Source organism: Poeciliopsis prolifica, unplaced genomic scaffold (genome assembly GCF_027474105.1).
Source record: "Poeciliopsis prolifica strain line A6 unplaced genomic scaffold, Auburn_PproV2 SCAFFOLD005, whole genome shotgun sequence".
In the NCBI taxonomy this organism is placed as follows: domain Eukaryota; kingdom Metazoa; phylum Chordata; class Actinopteri; order Cyprinodontiformes; family Poeciliidae; genus Poeciliopsis; species Poeciliopsis prolifica.
Genome location: NW_026562380.1, coordinates 16,179,889 through 16,195,054, shown reverse-complemented (window position 1 = coordinate 16,195,054; position 15,166 = coordinate 16,179,889). Strand labels below are relative to the sequence as shown.

Genomic DNA, 15,166 nt, shown 5'->3' with positions numbered 1-15,166 from the left:
AGAAGAATAAAACAAAAACCAAACTCAGACAGGTTAAGTTCATTCACAGACTCCAAGTCTCTGGACGGAGCTGGCATCACGACGCTGCGGCCGCAGCACTGACACGACATGAGCCTGGACGACTTGAAAAGGAAGGAGCTTTCAGAGGAGATCTTCCGCTGGACTGGTGTTTAACAGGAAAACAAACAAACAAACAAAAAAAGCTAAGCTTGCTTCATCATGGACACAGAAATCGGCCTCAGACACATAAACAGCTTTTCACAGGTCAGTCAGGACAGAACAATCCAATCTCTCTCTTAAAATTCACTTTAATCCTTATTTGATGTTCATTTACTTCCCAAACTGACTCGGTTTGGTTTTCTTCTGACCATTTATCAAAAGTGTTTTAAAAAAAGAAGAAAAAAAAGAGAACCTTTAGGGTTATTTTTTATGATTGACAATTGGGCATTGAAGCTTTAGTTAATTGCTCCAATATCACAAATTGTTCAGATCTTTGCAGTAGACTATTTACTGTTAAACACTTGATAAAAAATAAAAATAAAAAAACGGGCAAAAATATCTGTGAGTTGACTTCTGGCCCACAGGAGATCTTTAGCAACTATTTGCACAAAGATATAAACAGATGCATGTGAAGCAGAATATGTGCTGAAGCTGAAACACAGAGCAGACCGAGTCTAACAGACTGTCAGATTTTAGTCAAACAACAGCAACCTAAATTTGCTCGTACAAGTTGAGAAACGTTGAGAAGATGAACTAGAAATCTATTCAGATGGTTGAAACTTTGCAAAAATAAACAAGGAAAATGACATGTAAAGAGCTGCATCTGCTTCTTTACACACTTTAAAGCTGTCTTAGTTGTTAGGTGAGTAATGAAATTATTTTAAAAAATAGATAAATGTATATGTATCTATTTGTGTAAATCTGATGGTTGATGTTAAAGTGGCCTGCTTTGTGACAGCACACAGACACAGAGTTGTTCTCGTCCGACGAGGACAGCAGCCTCTACTTCACCTACAGCGGCGAGTGCAACGAGCTGGAAGTCACCAACCTGCACTATGAGGTCCACTTCTTACGCCGCTTTCACCTTTCTATTGCCGCCTGCCGTCCAGGCTCTTGAACGCGTCTAAATCTTTGTTTTTGTTTTGGGTTTTTTTTTTGTTGTTTTTTCGTCCAGGTGGACACGTCGGCTCAGATTCCCTGGTATGAGAAACTGTCCGAGTTCAAACTGCCGTGGGAGGTGAAAGGGAACAAGCATCCGGCCATCGATGACCTGAGCCTGCGAGTCCGCAGCGGACAGATGCTGGCGGTCATCGGCAGCTCAGGTGAGACAGCAACGCGCCGGGATTTGAAATCGCTTCTCTAATTACGGCGCAGACTTTGTTGTCGTTGTTTATTCCACCTTTCTGCCGGAGCTGCAACCCTGAGGCACTGAGTGGCGTCACTGTGGCATCTAACAGATTATTAATGATCTTCTTTGAACTCAATTTTCTTCACCTGGAGTGAAGAAGATCCTGCTTTGCATTTCAAAAGTTACTGAAAAAACAAAAAAATCATAAAAAAAAAAAAAAAAATCAGTCCATGTAATCTTTAATGTGATTTATTGCTATTTTCCTATGAGTAGGGTTGCTTAAAAGAAAAATTCTATCAATAGATATATATATATCGATACATACATATATATTTATAGAATTTATTTAATTTATATCAGTCAATCACTTTAGAAAAACAAATTTGTTTTGTACTTAGAGCTGTTCATCAGTATTCAAATCTCAGGTTTTGTACCTGTCAGTGTGTTTTATTGAGATTTTAAGACAGACCAACACAAAATACTTTGTAATTATGAAATGGAGTACAAATAAGACATTTTTTTGATTGGAGTTAAATGTGGGGCAATCCTAGAAGAAAAGCGGTAGAAATGGAAAGAATGGTGGACAGTTTTTGTTGCCCAGCTAAAGTTCAGATATAAATCCATTTGGGAATCTTAAATCTGACGTCCAACAAACACTTTCTGTGTGATCTGACTGAGCCTGAGCTATTATGGAACTGGGCAAATGGAAAAGCTTTAGACTTTAATTGAACAAAAAGAAGAAAATATTGCATCTAGAATGTTGTTCAGTCTCCAGATGTGCTTATCAAGTAGAGATAAACCCAAAATTAAATGACAGGATTAATTGTAGTAAAGGTCGTTCTAAAATGTATTGAGTCACGGTAGCTGAGTGCAAATCCATGCCACACCTTTCAGATTTTCAACTGAAAAAGCAGAAAGACAAAAAGGCAGAAAGTGCATCCTGCACTTATGAGTGCAGAGTGCACTCACATAAAATCCAAATAAAAAACATTAAAGTTTCTTTAAATTTTAAAAATCAAGGTTTTGAGTGGCATATTTCCTTTCTGTGCTCTTCTGTATTTTACAACCTCCTAAGGCTGCGGGAAGACCTCCCTGCTGGACATCATAACTTGTCGGGACGAGGGCGGCAGAATGACCTCCGGCCACATCCTGATCAACGGGAAGCCCAACACGCCGCAGCTGGTGAAGAAGAGCATCGCTCACGTTCGCCAGGACGACCGGCTCCTCCCTCACCTCACCGTGCGGGAGACCCTCTGCTTCGTGGCCAAGCTGAGGCTCCCCTCCCGCTTCTCCCAGGCCCAGAGGGACCAGAGGGTGAGCCGGGCCGCTTCGCGCCTTCACGGGAAGTGAGTGAAGGGGAAGACGGCCATGTTTGACAAGGAAAACTGTGACCCCTGCCGCTGCAGGTGGACGATGTCATTGCAGAGCTGCGGCTGCGGCAGTGTGCGCACACCAGGGTGGGGAACGACTACGTGAGGGGGGTTTCTGGAGGAGAGAGAAGAAGAGTCAGTATAGCTGTTCAGCTTCTCTGGAACCCTGGTGAGAGAAACCAAACCCTTAACATCTCATTAAACGCACCCATTTCCCGTTTATTCAAAGCAGAAAAAATGTGTCTTTTGTTTTGTTTTTAGATTTTGCTGATGTAGACATTGTTTCAGCTGACATTTATTTTTCTGTATGTTTACAGGTTGTGATTTTAACAACAAACATTTTTCACAGTGGAAACACTTTCCAAGGATTCAAACTCATGTTAATAGACCAGCGAATATCTTTTTTTTCTAAAATACAATGTTTCTAAAATCAATATTTCAGGTATAAGTTACTTCAGCAGTAAGAGTTTTTTCCAGTTAAACACAGTCTATACACATTACATTTCTTATGACTTAATATGCTTTAACAGTTTTTGGCTTATTAGATCAGCATGTTGAACGTGCTTCAGTTTGAAGAAAGGCTTGGAAAAATCAGTTTATTAAAAGTAAATGAAGTAAATGTAAATTACTGTTAAATTTGTGATTACTAACTGATTATAGTGTCTTTGGAAGCTTAAAAAAAGGAAACATTCATTTATGAAAAAAAAAAAAAAGAAAAAAAAAAATATATATATATATTAGCACCCCCAAAGCTTTTAGCCCTGAACTACTGCCTCTTTAAGACCCACCCCTCCTGAAAACCAAGAAAAATTGGACACAAATCAAAAGAGTGCTGCCACTTTTTACAGACACTGATCACATTTCTCTTTTGGTTCAGGTATTTTAATCCTGGATGAGCCCACCTCGGGTCTGGACAGCTTCACAGCCCACAACCTGGTCATAACCCTGTCCCGCCTCGCCAAGGGGAACCGCCTGATCCTGCTGTCGGTCCACCAGCCTCGGTCAGACATCTTCCAGCTCTTTGACCTCGTCGTCCTGCTTTCTTCTGGCTCAGCCGTTTACTTCGGCGCAGCCCGCAATATGGTCCCTTACTTCACCGGTCTTGGGCACCCCTGCCCACGGTACTGCAACCCCTCAGACTTCTATGGTCAGTCTGAGCGTCAAAACTTCACTTACTGGCATCACTTTTACTCAGAAATGAAATGGAAATATTTCCAAGGCACGGCTTTGGAAGCTTTACATTTGTTATTAAAAAATGGGTCCGTTTTTGTCCAGTTGATCTGATCAGTATCGACCGGCGCAGTCCTGAGAGTGAGGCCGAGTGTTTGGAGCGGTCCAGACTTTTATCTGAGCAGTTCAAGGAAAAGGTTCAAGACAGCGACGACCACATGTGGAAACCAGCTGAAACCAGTGCAGCGTGCGCAGAGAGGTAGGCTCGCTCTCACTGAAGGAAAACCTTAACAGAACAAAGTCTGGGTCATTCTGCATTTATTATTTTTTATCTGTCCTCCCCTGTGCTTCGGGTCAGAACCAGCTTTGTGGCTGGAAACTTTAACGGTTCTGTTTGGCAGGGCCGGTCCTAGCGTGATCGGTGCCCTGGGCCTACGTGATCCACCATGAATCATCATGAAGATAACCAAAGAGACGCTCAAACTTTTTTTCAACAAATGTGAGAGAAACAAGAATAATACTTTAAACACACATAGCAGGGCATAAACAATGCAGTTAAAAGTACACAATATAAATACAAACAATAAATACAGTAGAAAATAAATGCAAGTAAAATAAATCGCGTTGTTACTCAAACCTTTACATCATTATTTGTACTAATGTTGCATTTTGATCAAGACAAATTTTGCTGCTCCACTGTCAATTAACACCGGCTGTATTTTTAAAGAAGGGAATTTATGCTGCTGTACTTCAACACAAATTAATTTGCACAACCCTTATAAAAAGTCCCGTGCTCTGTAAAACAATTACTTTTCATACTTTTCAATAAGGTACAGATTTAACTGCAAAATTGTATATTAGTGTGGCAGCTGATGCCGCCCCACAGGAGCAGCCGCCCTGGGCGTCTGCCCACTTCGCCCCTATCGGAGATTGCCGGTGCTCCCCGGACGTGTTTCAAAGGTTTGTCATGGGTCATGGGTGTCTTTACAACATAACCGTCCTGCCTCGGTGTCCTCTGCAGCGCTCAGCAGCCGAGCAGAAACAGAGAAGAAGTCGTTAACATTTCCAGAGGTCGTAACGAGCTGCCCGGCGAGCTGCAGCAGTTCACCACCCTCATCAGGTGAGGCGACGCATCCCAGAATCCCCAGGAATGGGGGGAGAAGCAAGACACTAACCAGTGCTCCCACCCCCCCTCAGGCGCCACATGTACAACGACTTCAGAGACCTGGTGTCCCTGTTGGTCCGCGGCTTCGAGGCCCTGCTGATGTCCCTGCTGGTCGGATGTTTGTACTACGGGGCCGGGGAGGAGCGGCTGAACATCCAGGACACCGTGGCCCTCCTCTACATGATCGGGGCCCTCACCCCGTTCGCTGTGGTGCTGGACGTCATAGCTAAATGTAAGCATGTGGGTCCCAAACGTAAAACGCAAAGCCACATTTTACTTGTCGAGCGATGCGCCGAAAGCAACAGGAAGCTGGGTGGCTTTGGTTAAAACGATTTCATTTGAGTGTTTTGAAGCACAAAATGCTATAAGGTAAACTTTCACTTCAATAAAGAAAGAGGGAATGTTTGGTGCTTTTATATTCAGTGGCATTCCTTCATTTTTCTTCACAATCTACCCAGAAATCTCACTAAAAGATCTTTGGCTTAAATATTGCCGAAAAAAATGTTTGTGATTTTAAATTAGCATTTTTGCCAGCAGTGACAAATAAAAACTTAATCTGGTGAGCTAATTATTAAATTCTGGGGTCAGTGTTTAATTTATGTTAATTTTCTGGTGCAATAAAATAGATACATGTGATGCAATTAATCAACAATGTGATTATTATTATTTCACAGAACTGAAAACAATTTTTCAAAAGACTCATCACTTATTAAAACTTATCCAAGACCGCCTTTATGTCTCAAACTTATTACTTTACAATTTTTGTAATGAAAGAAATAGAAAAGTCTTTCCAAAACATGTTTTGGAAAGACTTTGGTGGAAATCTTTTCCATTTGTAGCTCCTTGTGTAATTTAATCACGGTAAAATAAAAAAAAAGACAAAAAAAAAAAAAAAAAAAAAGAAAAAGAAAATCTGCTTCCACTTTTGTTCACGCTTGCATAGAAACATCTGATCTCTCACGCATTGACGCAGCAGGGCGACCAGACCCGCCATCTCATGTCACTAATCGGCCAGAAAAAGAAAGAAAACTGAAGAATAGTAAAGAAGCAAAAAACAAACAAACAAACAAACAAAAAAGAACCCAAACAAATCACATGTCTTCAGCAGAAGACATAAGCAACATACCAATTATAAGAGTTAATTAATTCGGACACAGCATGTGTGGGATCTAAATCTAAACCTAGTTTAAAACCAAGAAAGAAAAAAAAAGAAAGAACTTGAACTCTGTCCTGTCGCCTGACTGAGTGACGTTCCCTTCTGCAGGTCACACGGAGCGGGCCATGCTGTACCACGAGCTGGAGGACGGCATGTACTCCGTGACCTCCTACTTCTTTGCCAAGGTAAAGAGATGCCCCCTCTCTCCTGTAGGGGTCACTGTTGCTCCATGAGCGCAACAGTGCTGGAATGTGAAATGAGAGCAACTGTATGTGAGCCAAGATCAACACTCGTATCCATTTATACACACACACACACACACACACATATATATATCTATATATATATAGATATAGATATCTATATATATATATATATATAGATATATATATATATAGATATATATATATATATATATATACATCTATCTATATATAGATATATATCTATATAGATATATAGATATATATAGATAGATATATATATAGACATCTATATATATATATAGATATATATATATATATCTATATATATATATAGATATATATATATCTATATATATATATATATATTTATATTTACTGAACAGACCATCTGGTGTCCTCCAGGTGCTGGGGGAGCTGCCAGAGCACTGTGTGTTCACCCTGGTCTATGGTTTGCCCATTTACTGGTTAGCGGGTCTTAACCAGGCTCCGGACCGCTTCCTGCTCTTCTTTCTGCTGGTGTGGCTGATGGTCTATGGCAGCCGAGCCATGGCTCTGTTCGTGGCCGCCGCGTTGCCCACCCTGCAGACGTCCGCCTTCATGGGCAACGCCTTGTTCACCGTCTTCTACCTGACTGGAGGCTTCGTCATCAGCCTGGAGAACATGTGGCTGGGTGAGGAGGAGGCGACAAGAGTCGGGATGTTAAAATACGTCTGCTGATGCTCGTCTCTTCTCTCCAGTGGCCTCGTGGCTCTCGTACGCCTCGTTCATGCGTTGGGGCTTCGACGGGATGCTGCAGGTGCAGTTCCGGGGCAACAAGTACCCGGTCACCATAGGAAACTTCACCTTCAACATTGACGGCATACAGGTGAGTAGGAGCGCCGCCGCATTCAAACTGTGAGCTTGAGGCGACGAGGCAAAAGAAGGATTCTCCTGACAGTCAAGAAAACTGGACGAACCCCCACCGTCCTTTTCATGAGACTGTCTCGGGGAAAACAGCATCTTCAGTCAGAGGCTTCTTCATACTCACTGTAACACAGACCGCTACAGGAGAGCTCTCCTGCCGACAGAGGAGAAAACTCTCAATTCGTCTCTATAAATCAAAATTCCCACTGTACATTTACAATTAAAGCCTCTTAATTAGCAGATGATGAGCGTTGAGAGGTCAGGATGAGTGGATGAAAGTCGTGTGTTTGTCCTGCAGGTGGTGGAGGCCATGAAACTGAACCAGTACCCCCTGTTCTCCTGCTACCTGGTGCTGGTGGGCGTGTGCTTCGGCTTCATGGTGCTCTATTACGTCTGCCTGAAGTTCATCAAGCAGAAGTCCAGCCAGGACTGGTGAAAACAAAGACGCCACATGTCTGCACTTTCCTGTTTACTCCACATAGGATTTTGGGTTTTTTTGTTGTAAAAGTAGATGGTCGTTCGACTGGGTCGACGCAGAACATTCAGGGTTATGCTGTTATTGTCCATGTCTGGGTGCTGAAGTTGAGAGGATAAAGTTTTGCTTTGAAATTGTCAGAACAGTGTTTGAAATGGTGAATGTAATTCTGTTTTTGCTTCTTGCTGCGAGACGAATGAGTTGTTTCTGTACCACTGTGTGCTGCTGGATGGCAGCAGAGGACCGCGACAACATCCAGATTCAGTTCTGATTTTCCTCCCCTCTTGGAGCGCTCCCTTGGAAGACATCCCATCTGCAGCTTTTGCTTGTTCCGTTTCCTAAAACAGCTTTGTGGTTCGTTTGTTTTTGTTTCTGGGAGATTTTTAAGCTTACTGTGACAATGTGTGTCGGTATGTAGAGCAGTGAAAACTAATCTAGTGCAGATTTCCTCAGTCACCCTAAAGACTTGTGCGTTTTGTGTAGTTGTTATGTAAAGTGTTCGCTTTTGCACTGGTGCAAAGGCCAAAAAGTTGAATGTTAAACCGACAACTGGAGTCTGAGTCCAAATAAAGAATTAAATCAAATTGCTCAACTGAACGTTTGTGTGAGGGAAACATCTGCAGCATCTATCCTCTTAAAAGATGTCCTGGCTGACATTAGATGTTTTTTTTTTATTTTTATTTACTCTTAATGACATCAAACAGCCCCAGATCTTCTCTGGAAACATCGGGTTGTGTTATCTAATGCTCGCCCTTTGATAGCGCCAACAGCTTGTCAGCTGTGTGTTTATAGACAAAAAAAAAAGGCTAAAAAGAAGAACATGAAAGACTCTTAAGCTCTCGAGTATGGAAAAAGTACCAACATCCATCATTAATTATTTTTTGGTTTGATCTGACAAAAGTATTTTGTCAGATTTGTAGTGTTTTCTAATTCTTGTTTAACGGTTGTTTAGGAAACTTAAAAGTCACGTCAACATGGCGCTTCCTTCAACAGTGGAGTCTTGTGCGGTGAGCGAGAAAAGATCGTGAAGATTTCCGCAAGTTCTTTTTTCTTGGATAAATAATTCTCTTCACTCTCAAACCACGTTTCATATTTCTCTCTAGTTATTCCATTTCATTTTATAAATACAATTTATGGAGGGAAATAATTTAATGTCTTTGTCACAGACACATGCTCAGAATTTCATGTTAGTTGCAACTATAGAAATGTAATTACTCAGAAAATGCTCAAAGTTTATTTTGCCAAGTGTACGTTCTTAAATGTAAATCTTTATATTTGTACCAGATCATATTTTAAAAAGCTTTTGCAAGTTTTGTGACCTCAACTTCAGTTTATAAGTTAAATGAACAAAAATGTGTAAAAATCTGCAGAAAGAAACATAATAATAAAAAAAAAAAACATTTCAGAACAGACTCAATTTACCTCTCATCATTTATTAGCATAAATACTTCTGTACATTCGACATTTTCATGAACCTTATAGTCATTTCAGTGGACAGAGGCTAAAACAGGTACAACACATTTTTCCACAGTTTTGTTTCAACAACTTATAAAAAAGAAAAACAAGAAAAGAAGACAACTAAACGGTGGGATTGGTACTGGGAGACGGTCATGACTCTATTCCTTGGCGGTGTCTTTCTTTCTCAACTTCTCTGCATAAAACTTAAAGGACTCCTGGAAAAGGTAAAAGAGAAATAAAGTCAAGCAAGTGAATAATCAATAAATAAATTGTGTGTTTTTGTTTCGATTTGTTGCGTCTTTGATGAAGTAGGCCCTCCTGGGTCGGTCTGAACAGCCTCCAGCCTCCAACCAGGTTGTCTCGTTTCATCTTTAAATCCCCATTAATACACAAATCGGGGATTTGTAGCTCGCTCCCCAAACGCACACTTCCGTTCTTTTGCCTCTTGTTCCTGGATAATTAATCAGTGTTTTGATCCAAACAGAGTGTTGTTTTTTTCTTTTTTTGCAGCAGCAGTCGGGGGAACGAAGGTGAGAGTTTTTCTGCAGATTATGGCGGCTCCTAACAACGACGCGTTCGCCCGCTAATGCGGCAATTAATGCTGATAAACGGCTGAGCGGGACGTAAACAGAGAGAGTGATCTTGGCAGGATTTCAGAAACTTATTTTCCAGCAATCATTGTTTGCTTTTGGTTGGGTTTTTCCACAACAGAAATCATTCAAAGCTTGATATGGAGAAGTTACAGAGAAGGTTCTTTTTTACCTATTTGTAGAAACTTCTAAAGAGTATAAATATTCACCTTTCCCTCTCCTTGCCACTCTCCCCGTCTCCTCTGCTTAGACAGCCAGGCCTCTCTTAGCTACGCTGACACACTCTGAATTATGCAGCAGCTCCTCCACCTTCATCTGTTTCTCCTTCTATCTTGGTCCTGCAGGTGAGTGATGGGGAGGTAAGAGTCGACGGCTCTTGGGTCGACACATCAAATGCTGCTGAAATGTCTATTTCTGTGGCGTGGCGACCGCCGGCTGCAGGTCTGCTTCTTCACATTACGAGCGCAGCGAGCGTTAGGACGGAGAGCGGACAAGAATATCTCCAAGGCTTGAAGATATTCGAGGGCGCATTTCCCAAAATGTTCACACGAATCAGCGGTTTAACAGAAGTAAAAGTGAACTGGAAAGTTTTTCTATCCCTCTATTTTATCCCCTAAACTCCACATCTGCACATTCATGCAAAGAGTTTGATCTTTTTATTTTGTTTGAATCAAACATGTCCCACGTTTTGCTATTCTGGTTTGGCTCAGCTCTTTGTTCACTCACAGGGGGCTCAGGGAAGGGCGGGGTCTCTCCTGCCTCGCGGTAAAGCACAGCTAGCCGTTTGAGAAACAGATCGTTGATGACGACACCCTCTCTCTGGTTCTGTTCGTACAGAGCCTTGGCCGACTGCAGGTCCTTATCCAGAGCTGCCAAATGAAAGAGAGAGAGAGAGATGAGGGGAAGAACAGATAGGTGAGTAGGAAGTTGGCGAAGAGAAGTAAATAGATGTAAGCAAATGGAAACGATTTAGTTTTTGTTTCACCCAGAGATGACAACCCTTAACATACAGCAAGAGCCACAATTAAACTGTTTACATTTATTCATGTATTTGAATGGCCTAGTCAAAGTTCAGGCCTCGCAAACTCTGAAATGCGTGGCAAGACTTGATTTTTGCAAGAAAGCAAAACTTTATATATATATTTATATTTGTAAAGTATTGGAAATAACCAAGGAAAAGAAAATATGTGGGGTATTTAGCATGCTAAGCTAGCCAGAGGGCAAACTGATTAGCTACGTTTTAACCTCTGAACTGGTGCTGGCCCAGTTCACCTGGTCTTACCGTGACACTTCATCAGGTATGAGTACACGGTCTCCTTGTCTGTAAAGTCCGGAACCAGGCTCAGCAGGTTCTTGATCTTTCTGACCTGCGAACGTAAACGTGCGTTTACAAATGAGTGGTTTTAATGCTTTGTTTGGTAGAAGTAAAACAAAAATACGTGAAAGCTCAGATCCATGAGGAACGCCATCACCAGACTGTACCTGTCCTGGAATCTGAGCCGCCTGGGTCATGAAGGACAGCAAAATCTCCTTCTGTTCGGCCAGAATGTTGAAGCGCTACGAGGGAGGAGACAAGACAGGAAGTGAGACGCGGGTTTGATCCGTTTCCACTCACGCAGGTCAAGACGACTCTCCAGCCTGTGATCCTCACTCTGAGTCACAGTGTAAACTCTGATGCACTCCTGCATATTCATAGCAGCACTGATGGTAACGCTCAGCTTAAAGGATAACAATGGCTCTTATAATTCCTTGTTTCTTTGTCAATGTACATGTTCTCTTCAGAAAGCGTCATTATCACCGCTCAGTTCTAACTACTTGGTGTAACTGGAAATGTGGGCTCAGACGGGCCGTCTCCTGCTCAGCTTGAAAACCAGAAAATAAAACGCTAATGAGGAGGGAAAGTGATTTAGCGTACTTCATCGTAGCAATCTTGACCTCTTTAAGCTTCAGTAGGAATTTCTACTTCAAAGTATTTAGGTAACTATTATACAAGTAATGATCAAAAGCTGTAAGGGAGGCAAATAAAAACAAAGAAAGAGTAAAACATACAAGTAAGGCTGTTCTGAGAAATTTTAGATCCCGTGGGAAACTTCAACACATTAATTTCACTTCATTAATTGCACTAAAAATTGTAACCTGTTAAAAATATGTAAGTAATCAAGAGGTTTTTTTGGGGGGAGGGTTTACATACAGAAGTGTGTTTCTTCCATACGGCAACAAATTATGTTACCAAACTATGCAAAACATGTTTTGCTAAATAATTCTTAGTTAATGAGATTTCAGTCTGAATGAGATGTTTTAGGGTACCTGTCACTTTAAGTTCCCCCCCCACCCAAACTCAGCATTTACACTCACACATGAAAACAGCTGCAAACAGATGTGGAATTATACAGCCATACATAATTGAAAAGCAGAAGTGGAGCCTCCTGCACAACCAGCAAGACTGCAGTAAGTGGTCTCTGGATTGTAAGTCAACAACAAAACTCTTGTCTTTTCCAGCAGCCATTGTGATTACAGGAGTAAAACCAGCTGAGCAAACGTGCTGGAGTTACACTAGGATTACTAGGTAACGGCATGTGTTCTGAAATTGCTCATTTTCCAAACGACATGTACTTTTTTTTCTTTAAAGCGCTTTTGTTGTTTTTAGACTCAGTAGAGAACCAAATGGAAGTATTAAAATGCCAATGCATGACAGGTCTCCTTTGCTTTGCACAGCTCACATATTACATACTTATAATAGCCTGAAGCTTATGAAACATGCCTCATAAGGTAGGACAACAGAGTCCTTCAGTCTTTAATGTGTTAGGAGGAGATGCATTAACATCGCCAGCTGAGCGTCAGAGAGGTCTGATTACAAGCCAGTCGTAAACTAACGCGTTTCACTCCTCCGATTCGTACAGAATTAAAAGCGAGTGGCCTGCAAGGCTTTTAGCAGCACACACACACACACACACACACACACACACATACACACACACACACACACACACACACACACACACACACACACACACACACACACACACACACACACACACACACACACACACACACACACACACACAGCAACAGTCTTCAGGAGTCACTAAAGTGGCGGAACAGCTTTGGTACAATCAGGCAATTAGACCAAGACTGCATCTGAATACATTGCTTCAGCCTCCTCCTCCCCTCCTTCCAGTCATTTTTTCTCTCCCTTGACACGTCTCTCTCTCTTCCTCTCTCTCAGCAGCGACTCTTTAACAGAACGGACCCCGCTCCGCTCACATGCTGCCTAAAAGCCCGGTGTATCCTGGGAATCCTCCCTTCCTCCTGCTAAACGACCCATTCATGCACATGCAGGCGCGAGAGCCGCCGCAGTCGGGTTCGTTAAGCGCCGCGTCGCCGCCTAATGACCGACTCCATCCCCCACCGACCTCACCTCCTTCTCTCCTGATAGCCTCGGCGTCATTACGGGCCGCTTGCCTACTTAAAAGCTTTTTGGAGTTTTGCTCCTGCTTCACTTGTGATGGGATGGAGGAATTGAGCGGCTACCCTCCAATGACCCGGGAGGAGCGGCTCGGAGAATAAGGGAGGGCGGAGAGTGAGGGTGCGGGGGCAGGAAGGCAAAATGCGGCACACCGGCTTATTTCGGGTCTCGAAGGCAAATTTTAAACTCAAACTTTAACTGCAGACACGAGCGAGAGGACGTGTTCTACATCAGTCTTTACAGGACGGTTTGTCCCAGAAACACTAAGTTCATGTTTTAATCAGTAACTTAAATGCGAACTGAAATGTTAACATCCACGTATATTCTGTCACTTAATATTTACAACAAAAACCTATCAAAAGCTCCTGCTAACTCATGAATAGCTCATGCTGGAGTTGTGCAGCCACACTAAAAAGAGCCAGGTATAGATTTCCCTAATTTTACCCCAAAAATAACTCATTTACCTGGAAATACTGACATATAGGGATAAAAATATATGTGTTATATATGTATATGTCTATAGTTTAAGCTGTTAGTAGTTGGTATAAATGTTTTAAGTCAAGAATGACCAACCTCAGGTAGGGCTGGTTTGCTTTAAGGAAGGTACCAGGAAAGAAAACAGGATGTTTTTACAGGTATTAAAAATATTAGAGCACTAAGATGATCAAATGGGAAAAGAAAACTTTAAAAGCGAGTGAACTTATCTGACTTTCTTCTCACAAAAGAAGATTCAAACAGAAAACAGTATCTATGTGCGTTTTGCTCATATTATGTTTAAACTGTGGACAGGACCTTCAGTAAAGGGCAGCAGAGGAGCACTTCTGATTTCTATGAAAGCTAAATAATATCCTGTTAATAATGTCCTGTTACACCTCTATCTGAGCTCGTCACACACACATCCACTCGCACCGTCGATCAGCTCAACCTCTGACAAGTGAGAAAAATAAATCTGAAAATTCAAATTCAGACGTCATTCAGGGAGGATAGAAAAAAAACAAATTAGAGATATAAATTATGTTGAAAGGTGTTCAAACATCTTGGCTCCGTTTCACACAGCGAAACTCACAGCCAGAAGGAACTTGGCATCTTCCACTTTGTCCATATGCAGCTGCTGCAGGAAGAGATCTGAAAGTGGTCTGTAGCAGGCGAAGTGGTTGGCCAGCCGCTCTGCCATCGCGCTCACTGCAGCAGCACAAAAACACGTGGTTTTATTTCAATGTAGATCTGCTGGGAAAGGAACTGCTCACGCTTCTGTTACTGCAGCTCCTCACGTTTGTCCAGAGCTTTGTCGTTCCCAGTCTCCATCACCTTCCTGAAGACGAAGGACATGCTGGGGTTGGAGCTGTCTGGACTCATGTAGAGTCCTTCGAGCAAGTCGACGGCCGACTCCACATCGCCGCTGCGGAGAAATAAAAATGTCAATTCACTCAGTTTTACTAAACCTCACAATATACATCAACTGGCTGATCGGGTTGGATAAACATGACATCTGTTGAGTTTAAGAGCTTCTCCCTCTTAAATTAAATTAAATTAATTGATCAGCATAAAGTGAAATATCAGAAAAATGAAAACCTGAAAATTGTATTGGAAATCAAGTGCTATTAACTCGATAAGCACCAACAGTTCATTTGCAGGTGAATTACAGAGAAAACTCATTTTTCCTGTTTAATAAAAGAGACTAAAAACTCAAGATTTTCAGCCTTTAAATGCATTAATAAACAACATTGACATTTGATGAACCTGGTCGCGTTCAGATGAACAGATAAAGGTCATGACCGTACGCTTTCATGCATAAATTCCCTTCAATTTAGACGAGATTTCGACTGAATCCCATTTCCTACATTTAGACCTACCCCAAT

General features: G+C 41.9%; 2 protein-coding genes across 2 annotated transcripts in view; one reads left to right on the top strand and one right to left on the bottom strand.

The window, feature by feature from the left end:
- The first annotated feature begins 25 nt into the window (after window positions 1-25).
- Window positions 26-8,390, top strand: abcg8 (ATP-binding cassette, sub-family G (WHITE), member 8). The gene is made up of 13 exons (XM_055029890.1): window positions 26-264; window positions 959-1,060; window positions 1,175-1,322; window positions 2,424-2,662; window positions 2,755-2,887; window positions 3,596-3,865; window positions 3,994-4,147; window positions 4,910-5,008; window positions 5,086-5,285; window positions 6,318-6,394; window positions 6,818-7,085; window positions 7,153-7,280; window positions 7,617-8,390. The coding sequence occupies exons 1-13, from the start codon at window positions 220-222 to the stop codon at window positions 7,752-7,754; spliced, it is 2,001 nt and encodes a 666-aa protein (XP_054885865.1). The 5' UTR covers window positions 26-219; the 3' UTR covers window positions 7,755-8,390.
- An 816-nt stretch (window positions 8,391-9,206) lies between these two features.
- lrpprc (leucine-rich pentatricopeptide repeat containing) overlaps window positions 9,207-15,166 on the bottom strand; it is a 59,469-nt gene continuing 53,509 nt past the window's right edge. The window contains exons 33-38 of the mRNA XM_055029889.1: window positions 14,579-14,706; window positions 14,374-14,489; window positions 11,324-11,398; window positions 11,124-11,208; window positions 10,568-10,710; window positions 9,207-9,466 (exon numbers count right to left, since the gene is read on the bottom strand). Coding sequence (XP_054885864.1) covers window positions 9,410-9,466; window positions 10,568-10,710; window positions 11,124-11,208; window positions 11,324-11,398; window positions 14,374-14,489; window positions 14,579-14,706 — 604 coding nt within the window. The 3' untranslated portion in view covers window positions 9,207-9,409. The remainder of the gene's footprint in view (window positions 9,467-10,567; window positions 10,711-11,123; window positions 11,209-11,323; window positions 11,399-14,373; window positions 14,490-14,578; window positions 14,707-15,166) is intronic.

Coding starts and splice junctions, on each gene's coding strand:
- abcg8 (XM_055029890.1), top strand. CDS start 220: ATGGACACAGAAATCGGCCTCAGACACATAAACAGCTTTTCACAG. Junction 3,866..3,993: donor CAACCCCTCAGACTTCTATG/GTCAGTCTGAGC, acceptor GTTTTTGTCCAG/TTGATCTGATCAGTATCGAC. Junction 7,281..7,616: donor TCAACATTGACGGCATACAG/GTGAGTAGGAGC, acceptor TTTGTCCTGCAG/GTGGTGGAGGCCATGAAACT.